At 44.1% G+C, this 17,415-nt stretch overlaps 2 protein-coding genes across 2 annotated transcripts in view; one reads left to right on the forward strand and one right to left on the reverse strand.

Moving 5' to 3' along the window:
* LOC308259065 (olfactory receptor 52H1-like) overlaps positions 1-17,415 on the reverse strand; it is a gene marked incomplete at both ends in the record, with an annotated part of 349,856 nt that overhangs the window by 72,975 nt on the left and 259,466 nt on the right. The window lies entirely within an intron of this gene.
* On the forward strand, positions 8,803-17,119 carry LOC308272282 (E3 ubiquitin-protein ligase TRIM34-like; the record flags this gene model as incomplete). The annotated part of the gene is made up of 7 exons (XM_080709025.1): positions 8,803-9,225; positions 10,118-10,213; positions 10,831-11,061; positions 13,999-14,021; positions 15,846-15,946; positions 16,214-16,240; positions 16,503-17,119. 7 exons carry the CDS (start codon positions 8,803-8,805, stop codon positions 17,117-17,119), a joined length of 1,518 nt encoding a protein of 505 aa, XP_080565151.1.

The raw sequence follows: 17,415 nt of genomic DNA on the forward strand, positions 1-17,415 counted from the left end.
GCTGAGAGCCTCACTCAGTAGCTGAGGTTGGCTTTGAACCTGTGTGATCTTCCTGTCTCAGCCTCCCAAGCGCTGGGATTACAAGTGTGCACCACAACGCCCAGCAATTTTTTTATTTTTAAACAGCGTCTCCCTAAGTTGCTGAGGGTTTTGCTACAATGCTGAGGCTGTCCTCAAACCTGCAATCCTTCTGTCTCATCTTTCTTCAGCCTTCAAATACTGGAATTACAGACATGTGCCACCACACCTGGTTAACAATTTTTTTTTGGTAATCCAGGTTATTGAGGTACAATAATATGAACCTACTTAGAGTGCACACTTTGATGAGCTTTGAACAAGTTTAACACTTGCATAGTTACCACACAATCAAGATTTAGAACATTTTTTTTTTTCTTTTGGTGGTACTGGGGGTAGAACCCAGAGGCTTCCTGCCTCCGGGCTATACTCCCAGACCTTTTTTATATTTTATTTGGAAACAGGGTCTCCTTACACTGCAAAGAGCTCCCCAGGTCAATTACAGCCAACCCTTCTGGGCACCACCCTCTCTTCCCCCACCCATCACTTGTTTCCTAGGAGGTAGTGCATCGCTTTAGGGGGTTGCAAATGGATCATTACACCCAACTGAAATTGGTAGACTGGTTTGGGGGGCACCACCATGAGAGTGGTAAGAGAAGAGATGCAGAGTTCCTGCCTGGCCTACGGAGCCAGAAGGGTTAAATAAGGGTTTCTCAGACTCACCACTATTGGCATTTTGGACTGAATAATTCTTTGTGTTGAGAGCTGTCCTGTGCATTGTAGAATGTTTAGCACTATGTCTGGCCTCTGCCCACTAGATGCCAACAGCATCCACTTTGTCCTAACAGTGAAAAATCTCTTTGGACACTGTGGAATTCTCCCCTAGTGCAAATTGTTTTTTCTCCCCTGGAGAAACATTAGTTTAACGCACAACCCTCTCTCCCTCAGCCCTGTTGGCCCAGCAGCGTCTTCCCCTTTCCTCTTCCTGTATGAATTTCACTTTCATTTCTCAGCCAGCTTCCTGGGAGGGACAAAGGAACAACGCGCAGGGTGAGTGACTCTGGTCCCTGTTTTTCTTCACCACTTCAACCAGGAGATTTCCCCACTGAGGCCCGAAGGTTTGTGGGGAGGCTAACTGGGAAGGGGAGGAGGCTCTACATTCAGAAACTACTAAATGAAGTTAAGAGAGAGTACTCTGAGGCTGCTTCTCTGAAGGGAAGAAAAGCCTGTGTGCAAACAGACGGCAGCCTGGAGCCTGGGGAGGAGCTGCCCTGAATAAGAGGATTGTTAAGAGAGAGAACGCTTGTTGGTTCCTAGAGGACCCCTTATTTCTCCAGGCTGAGTCCATTCCTGTCCCCTTTGGCTCTGTAGTTTTAATTTTCTTTCTTCTCTGGAATAGTCTCTCTCAAGAGAGAGAAACAGGTCTTCTCTTTTGTGTTTCCCTCTGCTTCCTTAGAAAAGAAGCTGGTGAGGGAGAGGGGTCACTGAATTGAAGGTGTGGAAGCCCAGTCTCCTAAGGTGGATATGTTAACATCAGATAGAAAGGAGCCCTGGAGCCCCGTTGGGGGATAGTGACCTCCTAACAACCTCAGAGACTGTGGCTTCCTTATGTGTCTAAAGCTCTTGGCCGCCCAAGGCTGGATCACCTGGCTGTCACCTGCTTCGCGGCCTGTTTTGTTCTGTGTCCTCCTTCTGGTACTCCAGTCTCAGGATGCCACTCGCTGTTCCCAGCGTACACCTGATTACTCTCTCTTTTAAAACTGTCCTGGGAATTGAGCTCAGGACATCATGTATATTGTATATTGCACAAATGCTCTAACTCTGTGCTGTGTCCCCAGCCCTATTTATTTATTCATCCTATTTATTTATTTAGAGACAGAGTCTTGCTTAATTGCCTAGGTTGGCCTTGGATTTAACATCCTCATGTCTCACCTCCCTAGAAAGTGAGATTACAGGTTCCAGGCAGCTCCAGGGTGCAGCTTGCTCACTCTTACTTCAGCCGTGCCAGTGATCTGTGTGTGCTCACTTGCCTTAAAACCCATCCATCATTTTCCCTCCTATACACATCTTGGCTTTGATTGTTACCTTAGCTTACTACTTTCTTTGCTCAGAGCTGATTAGCAAGAGTAGATTGTTGCTTAGAGAGAAGCCACGGTTCGAATGGTCTTGCTAAGAAATGTACCTGTGGTTGACATTATTTCCCATATTAGTCTCACTTGTGGGGGACTAGCACCTTGATGAGTATGTTGGGTATGTTAGGTATGTACTGATTCCTACCATGCTGTCCCATACTCCTGATTTCCAGGGTTCACTCTGACCCCCTTGCTAGGAGTCTGTGCATTACTCCTGGAGAGGGTCCACTTCTGCTCAGATACTGACTGCCTCCCCAGGATCTAGCACAAGGCCCAACATATAGAATAAAATGAAATTACTAATTTATTCACAAATTTTAAAGAATATTAGTTTCAAAGAATTTTATTGATGCAAAGTAATTATTCTTTATAGTGAGATTCAAAGTGATACACTCATAAGTGACACACTCATAAATACACACATATCTTGGTGTATTTCTCTCCACATTCACCCCACTGCCTCCCTCCTCACCTCCCATACATGCTGGTGAGGTCAACAGTGATACCTTTATATAGGACCTAACATTTTTTGATCTGTTTTCTTCCTCAAGCCTCCTTTTCCTCTCCCTGTGCCCCCTCCCTGATATCCTCCCACCGTTCTACTGGTCTCTTCTCATTCTCATGAATTCCCTTTTCTACTTTTTCTCTAGCTTCCACATATGAAATAAAACATGTGACCCTTAACTTTCTGGGACTGGCATGAAATTCTCTAGTTCCATACATTTTCCTACAGATGACATTTTCTTTCTTCTTTAGGGCTGAGTAAAACTCCATTAAGTGTATATATCACATTTTCTTTGTCTATTCATCTTCGGACAGACACCTACATTGGTTCCTTAATTTGGCTATTGTGAATTGTGCTGCTATCAACACGGGTGTGCATGTATCACTATAGTGTTCAAAATTTAATTCGAAGTAACCAAAGCAGACTGCTGGTATGAACAAGCGTAAGGAACACGATGTAGTCAACGTGCACGTGTGTGTGCGCACACACCTGCACGCTTATGTATTGTACTAGGGATTGAATCCAAGAGCGTTCTATTTCCAGGCCATACCTCAGCCCTTTTTATTTTGAAATATGCTCTCCCTAGTTTGCTGAGAGTCTCATTATGTTGCTGAGGCTGGCTAAAAAACCGCCATCTGGACTCAGCCTCCCAAGTTCTGAGATTACAGCAGGCCACCACCACACTCAACTTGCAGTCAACACTTAATAAATGAGAAATACATATTAGAACATGCATTCCAGTTAGGGACTGACAATGAGCAAACAATAAATACTTGATGAAATATACAAGAGGTTGACTAATACTATGTAGCCACATTTTTAAAAGATTGAATTAGGGCGAGGGCCCTGGAAAAATCCTGATAAAAGCCTTTTGACTTCAAATGGTATTCATGAAAGCCTCCTTGTGAGAAGGAGACCTTTAGATAGAATCTTAAAGAATGTGAGGAATTTAAAGTCCTGAACAGAGGTCTGTATTTTCCCTGGTGGTTGAAAGGAGGACTGATGGGTGGCCCAAATCTATAATCCTAGTGCTTGAGGGTTACAGGTTCCAGGCCAGCCTCAGCTATTTAGGTCCCTCAGCAACTTAACGAGACCCTGTTTCCAAATAAGAAATGAAATAGGGTTAGGGGAGTAGCTTGGAGATAAAATGCCTCTGGCTTTGACCCCCAGTACCAAACAAACAAAAGAAAAAGGAGAACAGGGTGGGGAAGAGCACACAGAGAGTAGGTGGGCTGGGAAGGGCTGGGTGTGTGGGCCCCACCATCCTGTTATGAAGTTAAAAGAATTACTTTAGTCTGTAATACCAGTACTTGGGGGGCTGAGACAGGAGGGTCACCGATTCCAAGCCAGCCTTAGCAACTTATTATTTCACAAGTAAAAAATAAAAAGGGACGGGGTGCATCTCAGAGTTAGAATGCCTTGGGTTCAGTCCTCACTACTGGACAAAAGAAACCCCAAACATTTTGAAATATATTAAGTGGACAAAGCTTCAAAGGACATCCTTCCCTACAGTACATTTATTTTTTTATATTTTTTGGTGGTGCTGGAGATTGAACCCAGGGGCATTCTAACTTCAAGCTACCCCTCCAGCCCTATTTTTTATTCTTTATTTTGAAACAAGGTCTCACTAAGTTGCAAAGGACTGCACTAAGTAACTGAGGCTGGTCACAAACCCAGATCCTCCTGTCTCAGCTTCCTGAATGTTGGGATTACAAGCCTGCACCACCACGCCTGGCCCTATAGTACATTTAGATGCACTATAATTTGACTTCGGAGAGACATAGAGTTTGCATTATCGTGAGTACAGATGGCAGAAGACTCAAGTGTAGGGTGAAATCGCCTGACATTTTACACTCAAGGAAAGGCATGTTAAAATCTTAAATCCTGTCTCAACCCTCTAATATCTATCCCAAGACCTACCAACCCTGCCCCTCTTATTAATAGCCAATGTATGTCCAGTGTAAATAACCTGTGCTTCCTTCCTTAAGTTTTCACTATAAGGTACTCTGGTTTACTCCAGCAGACTTCTTACTGTTACCTAGCCTCGCTGCAGGTGGTGGAGGGTCTTTCTGGCTAGCATCTGCAATGGCTCAGTGAGCTTTTTTTTATCTACAAGATCTCGCAGTCTCAGGAGTTTGGGCTTGACAGTAGCCAGCTGACCCGGGGAATTCAATCAGGACTCTGCCACTCATGTTCCCTTCTTTCTTTCCCCAAATGCTGCTGGGCTCGGGGCTCTGTCAGGCAGTGATGGGGTTAATCTGCACATGTAGGGTTCTGACTTCCTCAGTAACTTCCTCATTCTGTGGCCATTATAGTTGCAGCTGCTTTTCACAACAGCTTGCAGCCCAGCTGTGAACAGAGTCAGAGCCCCATGACAGAACGCATGCTCCATTACATCCTCCTGTGTAGACCCTGGGCATTTCTCAGCACTATAAGCTACTGCATGCAAGGAAAGGTAACAGAGAGCCCATATTCATGATTGGCTCATAGCATCCATCAGAAACAGGTGTAGCATGTCATAAACATGTGTCCTATCAGCCATAAATAGGGGTATCATGCAAACCCCTGGTCTTGTTGTCATGAGAGCCTGGTTCAACCTAGAGTCACTGTAGCCAGGGGCTGATAATGTTTGGCCTTTGATGATTTTTCAGTGTCTATACCACTAACTAGATTAAACCCATCAGCCCACTTTCCTCCTTTTTCCTCAATGGGATCATTGGCAGGCAGGTCTCTAGGCACAAGTTTCTCCACACAGCTTTTATCATGTCCCACCCCGCCTCTTGCAGATCTACAAGATGATTTATAGGTGGTCATATGTGGTCATATACTATGAATCTTTCTTTCACGATCAAAATTTTCAACTCTACTAGCCAGAAGTCCAAAAGCAAGGTAGCAGGAGACTTGGTTTCCTTCAGAAGGCTCAAGGGTACAATCTGTTCTATGCCTTTCTCCTAGCTTTTGGTAGTTCCTGGAAACCCTTAGTATTCCTTGGCTTGTACCTGAATTACTCCCACCAGCTGCTTCTATTGACACATAGCTCACCTTCCCGTGGACCAATGGGCCTTTCCCCTTTTCTCCATAGGGATGCAGGTCATTGGATTTAGGGCTCACGCTAGTCCAGTATGACCTCATCTTAACTTGATTACATCTGTACACAGATGGCATGTCTTTGTGGGGGACACAATCCACTAGAGCAAGCATCATGACATTACTGTCTGTTCAGACCTGCCTTTCTGTCCATCTTGAGCTCAGGTTCTGGGAGTGACCGTCTTTTCTTTCTTTCTTTCTTTCTTTCTTTCTTTCTTTCTTTCTTTCTTTCTTTCTTTCTTTCTTGCAGTACTAGGGACTGAATCCAGGAGCATACTACCTCCAAGATACACCCCCAGCCCTATATTTTATTCTTTATTTTGAAACAGGGTCTCACTGAGTTGTGAAGGGACCTCACTAAGTAGCGGAGGCTGGCTGCATTCCTGCCAGCCTCCTGTCTCAGCCTCCCAAGTACTGCAATTACAAGTGCGTCCCACCATGCCTGGCTAGAGTGGCCATCATTGTGCCAACACTCTGGTACACTCTGACTGACCACCAGCGCTAGTTGCAGGCCTGGTTTGCTGTTCTCACAGCGCATAAACTCACCAGGTGTGACTGGCTTAGCAAGGGGATGTGGGCAGGGAGACCCAGCATTTAGCAGGGCAGTCTCAGGTGCAGTCTCAGGTGAGCTCTTAGCGAGGATCCTCACTGTGGGACAGCAGGTGCTTCCTTTCCCCCAGCAACAGCTCATTTCTTCTTCTTTTTTTTTTTTTTTGGTGGTACTGGAGGTGGAACCCAGAGGCTTTCTACCTCCGGGCTATACTCCCAGACCCATTTTATATTTTATTTGGAAACAGGGTCTCACTAAGTTGCTGAGAGCCTCACTAAGTAGCTGAAGCTGGCTTCGAACCTGCGCGATCCTCCTGTCTCAGCCTCCCAAGCGCGGGGATTACAAGCGTGCGCCACCACGCCCAGCTTCAGCAACAGCTCATTTTAAGAGAACAAGACCTGGATATATGTGAAAGTAACACAGCTCAGGTAAACCTCACCCCACTAGAGTAGCTAACTGATTCAAGTCATGGACACAGCTTTTAGGGCCTTACAGGGGAATATTTTCTTACAAAAAAAGCCACAACCCTCTTGTGGAAACTAAGATCTGTGCATACCAAAAAAGCAATTTAAAAAATACTAGGAGAAAGTAATACCAATGTCCTTTTTACTAAAAGAATGTAGGCCTAAACAGCAAACTTTTGTTTTATTTTATTTTACTGGTGGTACTGGAGATTGAACACAGAGGCATTCTACCCCTGAGCTATACCCCCAACCCTATTTTATTATTTATTTATTTATTTATTTATTTATTATTTTATCTTTTTTGTGGGTCTGGGGATGGAACCCAGGGGCATTTGACCTCCGAGCTACACCCCCTACCCTATTTTTTATTCTTTATTTTGAAACTGGGTCTCACTGAGTTGCAGAGGGCCTCACTAAGTAGCTGAGGCTATTCGCAAACCACGATCCTCCAGTCTCAGCTTCCCGAGTGCTGGGATTACAAGTGTGCACCACCACACCCAGCTATTTTTTATTTTGAAACAGGGTCTCACTAAGTTGCAGAGACTGGCTACGAACCTGTGATCTTCCTGTCTCAGCCTCCCAAGTACTGAGATTGCAGGTGTGCACCCACTGTGCCCTGCTTTCCTTCTTTTTCTTTTTCTACATGTCTAATCTAATTCCCAATCTTATCCCTTTTATCTCACCCTATTGTGTTCCCATCTTTCTAGGCAATGCGGATATAGCAGTGAAAAAAACCTTAATCTATGCACCAATTACATTTTAGGAGGAGGTTGTAGATAGATAGATGTCATACATCTATCTGTATATAAAAATATGTGTGAAGATATATGCCATCCTGATGTGGTGGCCTGTATGCCAGTACTTGGGAGGCTGAGACAGGAGAATCTCACATTTGAGTCCAGCTTCAGAAACTTAACAAGACCCTGCCTCAAAATAAAGTAAATAAAATCAGACTGAGTGCATGCATCAGGGGTAGAATGCCTTTGAGTTCAGCCCACAGTACCACTGGAAAAAAAAAGATGCCATAGCCGGGCGTGGTGGTGCACGCTTGTAATCCCCATGCTTGGGAGGTGGAGGCAGAAGGATCTCCGCAGGTTCTAAGTCAGCCGTGCTGGCTTAAGAGACCCTGTTTCCAAGTAAAATATAAAATAGGCCTGGGAGTGTAGCCCGGAGATAGAAGGGTTTCCAGGAACCCCAGTAGCACACGCACACACACACACACACATACACACACACACAAAGATGTCATATATTATAAGGTGTTAATAATAGAAAGATGGCAAATATACACCGAATGATACATTCCTTGTGCTGCAGATAAAGTCAGAGCAGGCCCTCCTGATGAAGAGACATTCAAGGAGGGAGTGGAAGGGAGTATAAAAGGAATCATATAAATATGAAAAGGAGGATCAGCAAAGAAAAAGTACAAAGATCCCTGCGATTAAATTCCATTATCTTATTGAGGGGATTGAATTCCATTTCCAGTTCCTCTTCTCTTTTTTGTTCTTCAATAGCGTGGTCTTGGCCAGTCCTACATGTGTGCCCAGTTAGAATCCTTCTTACTTGTACTTTTTTTTGTCTAGCCCTTTTTATTTAAGTTGGGTATGGAGGCTCACACTTGTAATCTCAGCATTGGGGAGGCTGAGACAGGAGGATGGAGGTTCGTGGACAGCCTCAGCTACTTAGTGAGGCCCTCTGCAACTCAGTGAGACCCTGTTTCAAAATAAATAATAAAAAATAGGGCTGCAAGTGTAGCTCAGAGGTCTAATGCCCCTAAATTCAATCCCCAGTACCCCCAAATAAATAAATAAAAATAAATAAATTTAAATTTTTTTTTTTCATTTTGAAACAGGAACTTTTCAAGATACCACAAGCTGTCCTCAAATCTGCAATCCTCGTGTCTCAGCCTTCCAAATACTGGGATTACATACATGTGCCACTTAGGCTGGCTTTATTTGTACCATTCTTGCACCATCCTTTATCAATCTGCTGAATCATCCAGGAAGCTTTAAGCAAGAAGATCCTCAGGATAAGCCGGGAGAGAGTGTGATGGCTTCGAGAATCCTGGGGAACACACAGCAAGAGGTGACCTGCCCCATCTGCCTTCAGCTCTTGACAGAACCCCTGAGCCTAGGCTGCGGCCACAACTTCTGCAAAGGCTGCATCACTGCGAACACCCAGAAGGCAGCCACCGGCCCAGAGGGCGAGAGCAGCTGCCCTGTGTGTGGTGTCAGATACTCGCCTGGAAATCTGTGGGGTAACCAGCATCTGGATGACATAGTGAAGGGAGTCAGGGAGGTCAGGTTGAGTCCTGACTCAACCGTGGAGAGAGATTTCTGTGTACGCCATGGAGAGAAACTCCTGCTCTTCTGTGAGGAGGACAGGGCGACCATCTGCTGGATTTGTGAGCGTTCTCGAGAACACCATGGGCATCACACGTTCCTCCTGGAGGAGGTGGTCAAGCAATGTCAGGTAGGTACTTGGATGAAGGGAGGGGGCCAGAAGTTGGTCGGTCCTTGGTAAAAAAAAAAGTTTTACCTTTCAGCTGGGCGGGGAGGTACACACTTATAATCCTACTATTTGGGGGACTGAGACAGGAGGATCACAAATTCAAGGCCAGCCTCAGCAACTTAGTGGAATCCCTCAGCAACTTAGTGAGACCCTGTTTTGGAACAAAAAAAAATAAAAAAGGGCTATGTGGACAGCATGGAGGTAGAATGCCTTTGGGTTCAACTTCTAGTACCAAAAACAAAAAACAAAAAGCAAACAAACAAACAAAAAAAAAAACCCTCACTTTCTGTCCTTTTCACTCATGTCAACACCAGAGTCCGTTTTGAGTTCTCTCTGCCTGGATGTCTCTTACCCTATATTGAGCTTCCAATGCCTATAGTTTATATATTCCCTTCAGTCACAGAGACGGTGATCCCAAAGTGTACATGGTCTGTTGGCCAAGTGTGCCAGGTTTGGGGGTTCTCCTCCATTTCATTGTAAAGGTGGAGAATTCTTTCCCAAGTTCAGCTCTAATTTCTCCTCTCAGCAAGATGATTGCTGGGGATCATTGTGGATTGCATGTGGAAAAAGTTTCCATTAAGAGAAAAGGGCTTGGCTTACAAGAGGTTCTCTAAAGAAAGACAAAAAGCAGGCCGCTCTTGGTAAGAAGGTAATTCTTTCCATCCCACGGGAGTAATAAATATATTCACTTCCTCAGATCCTCCACAAACATCATAGATTCTAATACTCAACCTCACAGTTTCGGTAAACTCTTACTCTTTTCTGAAATCAGTCTGACTTCTTCCACGTCTGTCTTCTACCCGGATGCTGAGAAAGCTCATAGCTTGTCTCTGCTGTGATTCCTTCCTCGCAGGAAAAGCTCCAGGCAGCTCTCAAGAGACTGAGGAAGGAGCAGCAAGAAGCTGAGCAGCTGGAAGCCGATCTCAGAGAAGAGAGACTTTCCTGGAAGGCAGGAGGAGACTCTTCCTAAGGGATTCTGAGACAGGAAGCTTGGCAGGACCTTGGTCTTAATCTAAGGAAGCACCTTTGTTCCCAGACACTGAATAAGTCCAGGAGCCATTTCATTAGTTCTTTGTTGGGGGTGAGGGCCAGAAAGAAGACATGTTATAAGTTCACAGAAATAGTTGGAATTGAGCACAAAAATCAACAATGGTGGGGAGCGCTGGAGAATACGGGGTTCCATTTCTTTTTTCCTGTGAGGCTCTGGCACTTCTCTTGAAAGATTTAGGCGAAAAGACCAGTTCTCCTCAAAATCCAAAATGAGGAGTGTGTTAATGCATGCAGTCATGTGTCTAGGCCAGCTGCCTACAACCTAAACCTCACTTGAGTTTTATATTTTCTCTAATAAAAATCTTTAGATAAGACAGGCTGGGGTCACTGTTTTGGTAGGTACTGAAAGGAAAATGGTAGGAAAAAGTAGCTCCCCCACCCCAAGTTGCTCCCCTACTTCTATACTTCTGGTCTGAAGTGCCTGAAAAAATTATTTTCCCCACTGGCTGCTAATGTCTTGTACTGTAGGTCGTCGTCCAATAGTCGCGTTACATCTCTTTCTGTCCATCCTTGCAGTATCAGATAGTGGCTGAGAGACGAAGGATACAGATGGGATTTAATCAGCTTAGAAGGATCCTGGACGTTGAGGAACAGATAGAGATGCAACGATTGATGGAGGAAGAGAAGAAAACACTGGAGGACCTGGCAGAAGCTGAGGATGAGCTGGTCCGGCAGAGCCAGCTGGTGAAAGATCTTATCGCAGACCTGGAGCAGCGGTGCCGGTGGTCAACAGCGCAGCTGTTGCAGGTAGGAATGATCCCCAATCTGAGGTTCTCGAATCGTATTTCCTTCCTTCCTTCCTTCCTTCCTTCCTTCCTTCCTTCCTTCCTTCCTTCTGTACTGATGACTAAACCCAGGGGCATTCTACCTCTGGGCTACATCCCCAGCCCTTCTTATTTATTTCCTTTTTATTATGAAACAAAGTTTCTCTGAGTTGCTAAAGATTTGGCCAAATTGCTGAGGCTGTCCTCAAGCCTACACCCCTCTTGTCTCAGTCTCTCAAGTCCTGGGTTTACATCCATGTGCCACCACACCTGGCTGTTTACGTTCCTTTTTATTGCTAATACTATTTCGTGCTGAATAGAAGTAGTGACAACATTCTTGCCTTTTTCCTGATCTTAAGGGAAAGGAATTTCATTTTTCACCATTTAAAATGATGTCTGCTTTGGGGATTTTGTAGATGATGTGTGTGTGTGTGTGTGTGTGTGTGTGTGTGTGTGTGTGTGTGTGTTAATGGGAATTGAACCCAGGGGCATTCTACCTCTGAACTATACCCTCGATGCTTTTATTTTTTGAGGTATGGGGATGTAAAACAGGGGCATTTGACCTCTGAGCTACACCCTCTGCCCTACTTTTTATTTTTTATTTTGAAACAGAGTCTCACTGAGTTGCAGAGGGCCTCACTAAGTAGCTGAGGCTGTCTGCAAACCAAGATCCTCTGGTCTCAGCCTCCCCAATGCTGGGATTACAAGAGTGCGCCACCACGCCCGGCTTTATTTTATTTTTGAAACAGGGTCTCATTGAGCTGCAGAGGGCCTCACTAAGTAGCTGAGGGTGGCTGGGAACCTGTCACCCTTCTGTCTTAGCCTTCCCAAGATCTGAGATTATAAACGTACGCCACCATGGCTGGCTTCCTCTTTGTTTTTCATCATCAAATTGTGTGAAATTTTGTTTAATGCAACTGAATGCATTTTTTCTGCATCCATTGAGATCAACATGCAGTCGTTACTCTTTGTGTTATTAATATAGTGTATTTTTTTACATTGACAAATTTTCTTATGCTGAGCCAAACTTGCATTTCTGCATTAAGTCCCACTTTGCCATGATTACAGTGATTTTTTTTGCTGAATTTGATTTTCTAATATTTTGTTGAATGTCTATATTCATAATGAATATTGGCCTGTATTCAGGTTTTTTTTTTTTTTTACTGTAGGTGTGTTATATCTTTGTATGATTTTAGTATCAAGGTAGGACTAGCTTCATAGAATGAGTTGGAAAGAGTTCCCTCTTCTTCTGTTTTTATTTTTTTGGAAAATTCTGAAAAATATTGGATCAGTTTTTCTTTAAACCTCAGTAGAATTATCCAGTAAAACTGCCTGGCTTTGCCAGGCGTGGTGGCGGACGCTTGTAATCCCTGCGCATGGGAGGCGGAGACAGGAGGATCCCGCAGGTTCGAAGCCAGCCTTGCTGGCTTAAGAGACCCTGTTTCCAAATAAAATATAAAATAGGCCTGGAGTGTAGCCCGGAGGTAGAAGGGTTCTATCCCCAGGACCACTAAAAACAAAACAAAGCAAAATAAAACAACAACAACAACAACAACAACAACAACCACAACAACAAAAACCTGCCTGGCTTTTTCTTTGTAGAAAGGTTATGATTTCCAATTCAATTTCTCCACAAATTTTAAGTCAATTCTGTCATATGGAATCAGTACTGGTAGTTTCTGTACTTCTATGAATTTGTTCATTTTACCTAGTTTACCTAACTTGTTGGTTTACAAGTATAGTCTATAATTCTCTTTTTTATTTTATTATAGATTGAACCCATGGTTCCCTGCATGCTAGGCAAGCAAACACTCTACCACTGAACAATACCCCTGTTCTTTATAATTGTTTTAAATTTCTGTAATGTCACCATTAATATTCCATATTTCATTCCTGATTTTTTAAATTAATTAATTATTTATTATATCAGGAATTGAACCCAGGGGTATTCTACCTCTGAGCTATACTTCCAGCCCTATTTTATTTTTGTTTTGAAGCAGGGTCTCATTAAGTTGCAGAGGTCTCACTAAGTTTTGAGGCTGGTTACAAACCTGTGATATTTTTGTCTCAGCCTCCCAAGTACTGGGATTACAAGTGTTAGCCATCATTTTCAGCTTCCTGATTTTATTATCTTCCCCCTTTTTTTCTTGATGTTTCTAGCTGAAGATTTATCTATTTTGTTGATATTTTAACTTTTATTTTTTATGATACTGGGGATTGAACTGAAGGGCATTCTACCTTTGAGCTATGCCCCTAGCAGTTTTTATTTTTTGTTTTGAATCAGAGGAGTCTCACTAGGTTGTTGAAAATCTCGCTAAGTTGCTGAGGCTGGTCTTGAACCTGTGATCCTCCTGTCTCTGCTTCCCATGTACTGGGATTATAGGCATGTATCACTATACCCAGCTAGCTCGTTAATAACTTTTTTTTTTTTTGGTGGTACTGGGGTTCCTGGAAGCCCTTCTACCTCCGGGCTACACTCCCAGACCTATTTTATTTTTGGAAACAGGGTCTCTTAAACCAGCACGGCTGGCTTCGAACCTGCGCGACCCTCCTGTCTCCGCCTCCCAAGCGCAGGGATTACAAGCATGCACTACCACGCCCGGCTAATAACTTATTTTTTATTTCTCTGATTTTCTACTTTATCTTCAATTAATCCTGCTCTAAATGTCTGTGTGTGTGGGGGGGTACTGGGTACTGAGGATTAAACCCAGAGCCATTTTACCTCTGAGCCCTATTTTTTATTCTTTATTTTAAAACAGGTAAAATAAGTTGCAGAGGGCCTCACTAATTAGCTGAGTCTGGCAGAGGACCTGCAATCCTTCTGTCTCAGCCTCCCAAATACTGAGATTACAATCGTGTGCCATCATTCCCATTTTGAAACTTGGTAATTTTTTACTCATGCTTTCTCTCTTTTTTCTAGGACAAAAGTGGAATCATTAAATGGTACGTATGGGTTTCTAGGAGTGGTGTTTTTGTGTTTGAAGAAAAGTTTGTAGCCATTAGAAATAGTTTAATCAGCTGAGCATGGTGGCACATGCTTGTAATCCCAGTATTTGAAAGGCTGAGCAGGAGAATCACAGGTTCAAGGGTAGTCTCAGTAAGTAGTGAGACCTCATCAACCTAGTGAGACTCTGTCTCAAGATAAAACGGGACTAGAAGTGTAGCTCAGGGGTAGAATGCTCCTGGGTTCAATCTGCAGTACAAAAGAAGGGGGGGGGAGAGAGGGAGGGAGAGGGAGAGAGAGAGCAGAATAAAATTTCTCCCAAGTTAGGGAATTTTTCTTTTTTTTCAATTGCTGGTCACAGCTGAGGATCTGAGTGAGAACTGTCCAGATTCTCTGGTGATAAATTTGGGGTTGAAGTACAGGATTAGGGTCAGAAGGAATATTAAGGATAAGAAGTTTCACAGTCAGACTCCTGTTACTTCACCCTTTAAGTTTCCCCTCTTCTGTCCCTGTATCCAATTCTGGATCCCTTATTTCAAGTCCTAAAGTACAAAATGGAAACAGCTTTTTTATATTTATTTGTTCTCATGAGAACAGAAGAGACCACATCACACTACAAGATTCTCACTAGATTTCTTTTTTCTCTCTTTTTATTTTTATCTTAATTTTTGGTTTTTGTTTTGGTACTGGGAATTGAACCTAAGGGTTCTACTTCTGAGATACACCTCCATCCCCTTTTATTTTTATTTTGAAACAGGGTCTTGCTAAGTTGCTGAGGTTGGCCTTGAACATACGATCCTCCTGTCTCATCCTCCCAAGTACTGATATTACAGGCCTCCACACCTGTGCCCGCCTCTCACTAGATTTCTAAGAACAGACCCAAGGCTTAGGGCGGGTAGCTTTGACCCAGCTTGCCAATAGTTGATCTTTTTCCCATACTTTAAAAGCTCCTATGGAAAAGCATAGTGTGTGTGTCTAAGCTTGCCCACCTGCTTGGGGGTATCAGATTCCTCACAACACATGAGATTCTAATTGTGCCCATTTTAGCAGCTATAGCTTCTCCTTTGCCAAGTGTTTGTGACTTTTTCCCAAAGATTCTAAAGTCTCTTATGTGGGCCACCCTTGGAGTTCAGGCTCTGGACTGGCAGGCACACAGGCTCATAGACTCTACTGACAGAATGCCACATCTCAAGCCAGGATCTGCAGGCACACTGGTTTTTGTTGTTGTTGTTGTTGTTTTGGTGGTACTGGGGCTCCTGGAAGCCCTTCAACCTCCGGGCTACACTCCCAGACCTATTTTAACATTTTTATTTGGAAACAGGGTCTCCTAAGCCAGCGCACGGCTGGCTTCGAACTTTCGCGATCCTCCTGTCTCTGCCTCCCAAGCGCGGGGATTACAAGCGTGTGCCACCACACCCGGCCACACTGTTGATTTGCTTGGGAAGCCACATGCCTGACCCTCTCTGAAAGACCCACCGAGATTCGAGGACTTTTCCACACCACAGAACTCTTTTAGAGGGAGCAAAGGCCTTTCCTGTGCATCTTTTAATTCAATTTTATATTCCATGAGGTATCAAGAGAAGGTAAATTAGCCCATTTTCAGAAGAGAGAGCTATGCTTTTAAGAGGTGAAGCCCTTCCCAAGGTCACACAGAGGGTAAGTGGGGGCATATTTCTTCTGGATCTAGGGTCAGGGTTTTCCTTCAGGATCCTCAAGGAAGAGAGGCATCAAGTGCCAGAGAGACATGGAATGAGAGGAAGGCAGTAGTGTTGGAGGGACACAAGGTGAGAAATCCGGGAGTCAAGATATTTTGTCATCTTTAGGAGTGAGATCTGGACTCTGAAGAAGCCAAAAACTGTTTCCAAGAAACTGAAGACTGTATTCCGTGCCCCAGATCTGAGCGGGATGCTGCAGACGTTTAGAGGTGAGGAGAGCCAGAGCAAAGTGTGGGCATGGGGTTCTGGTGGTGCCAAGGAATAAACTGAGGAGCTGCTCCAGTCTACAAATGAGGGTGGAAGAGAGGAAGGAGGTCAGAGAAGGGGTGTTCTCTGGCTCATCCTCACATTTACCAGGACACAGCTTCATAGTACTCCCTCCCACTTGCCTCTGCTTCAGAGAAGAGATTGGATAGCAGTGCTTCTAATTCGTCTTTTTCTAATAATTGAGATCATTACCTCTTTTATCATTTCAGGGCTAACGGACGTCCAGCGCTACTGGGGTAAGAAGCTGCAGGGTCTTCTAATCACTGTATTGTGATCCCCTTTCAGAAGTTAGTGGTTCCAGCAAAATCATATCATCATAGCCTCATGTGTCCCCGCATGCGCATATACATTACTCTAGCATTTTACTCCCTCCCCCGAGCCATCAAAACAAAGTGTCTCCAGATGTTTTCCAAGTTCTCTCTTCAAACTGCCACCAGAAAACCTACTTCATATGTGTCACCTGATGTTTTGTTTATTTTTTTTTTCCTCCCCCTGCAGTGGACTTTACACTGAATCCAGTCAACCTAAATTTGAATCTTTTCCTTTCAGAAGATCAGAGACAAGTGATATCTAAGCCAATTTGGCCAGTGAAGTGTTATAACTATGGTATCATAGGCTCCCAATATTTCTCCTCAGGGAGACATTACTGGGAAATAGATGTATCCAAGAAGACTGCCTGGATCCTGGGGGTGTACTGTCGAAGACGTTCTATAAAGTTTGCTGTTAGACAAGGCACAAATCATCCAAGTGTTTACTCGAGATATAGACCTCAGTATGGCTACTGGGTTATAGGGCTGCAGAATAAAATTGAATATAATGCCTTTGAGGACTCTTGCTCCTCTGATCCTAAGGTTCTGAGCCTTTTCCTAGCTATCCCTCCACAGCGTGTTGGGGTTTTCCTCGACTATGAAGCAGGCACTGTCTCATTTTTCAATGTTACCAACCATGGGTCACTCATCTACAAGTTCTCTAGATGTTGCTTTTCTCACCCTGCTTATGCGTATTTCAACCCTTGGAACTGTCCAGCCCCCATGACCTTGTGTCCACCAGACTTAGGAGTTTTCTCGTCTACTTCTTGTAGTACTCCTTGCCTTGAGGCCCATCCCCTGCTCTGAGAACGTCTGCCCCGTCCAGACCGTCTCTTCCTTGTGGTCTCCTTTCCGTCCCTGAGAACTTAAACCGATCCTTGAGGCGCACAGTGTACATGGCTTGAGTTAGGAGGATGCTGGTGTTTCATATTCTCAAAGTAAGACATCTAATCCCTCCTAATGATGGATTGCTATTGGTATGATATCCATACCCTCCCATCTCTTCATATTTCCCTTTATCACTGACCTGAAGAGATCTGGAAAGGCCTGTTGGCCATCCATCTAATGTTATTTAGGATCATCCATGAGAATTCCATGACTGC

This window comes from Muscardinus avellanarius (assembly GCF_963383645.1).
Source record: "Muscardinus avellanarius genome assembly, chromosome: 1".
NCBI classification, from domain to species: Eukaryota; Metazoa; Chordata; class Mammalia; order Rodentia; family Gliridae; genus Muscardinus; species Muscardinus avellanarius.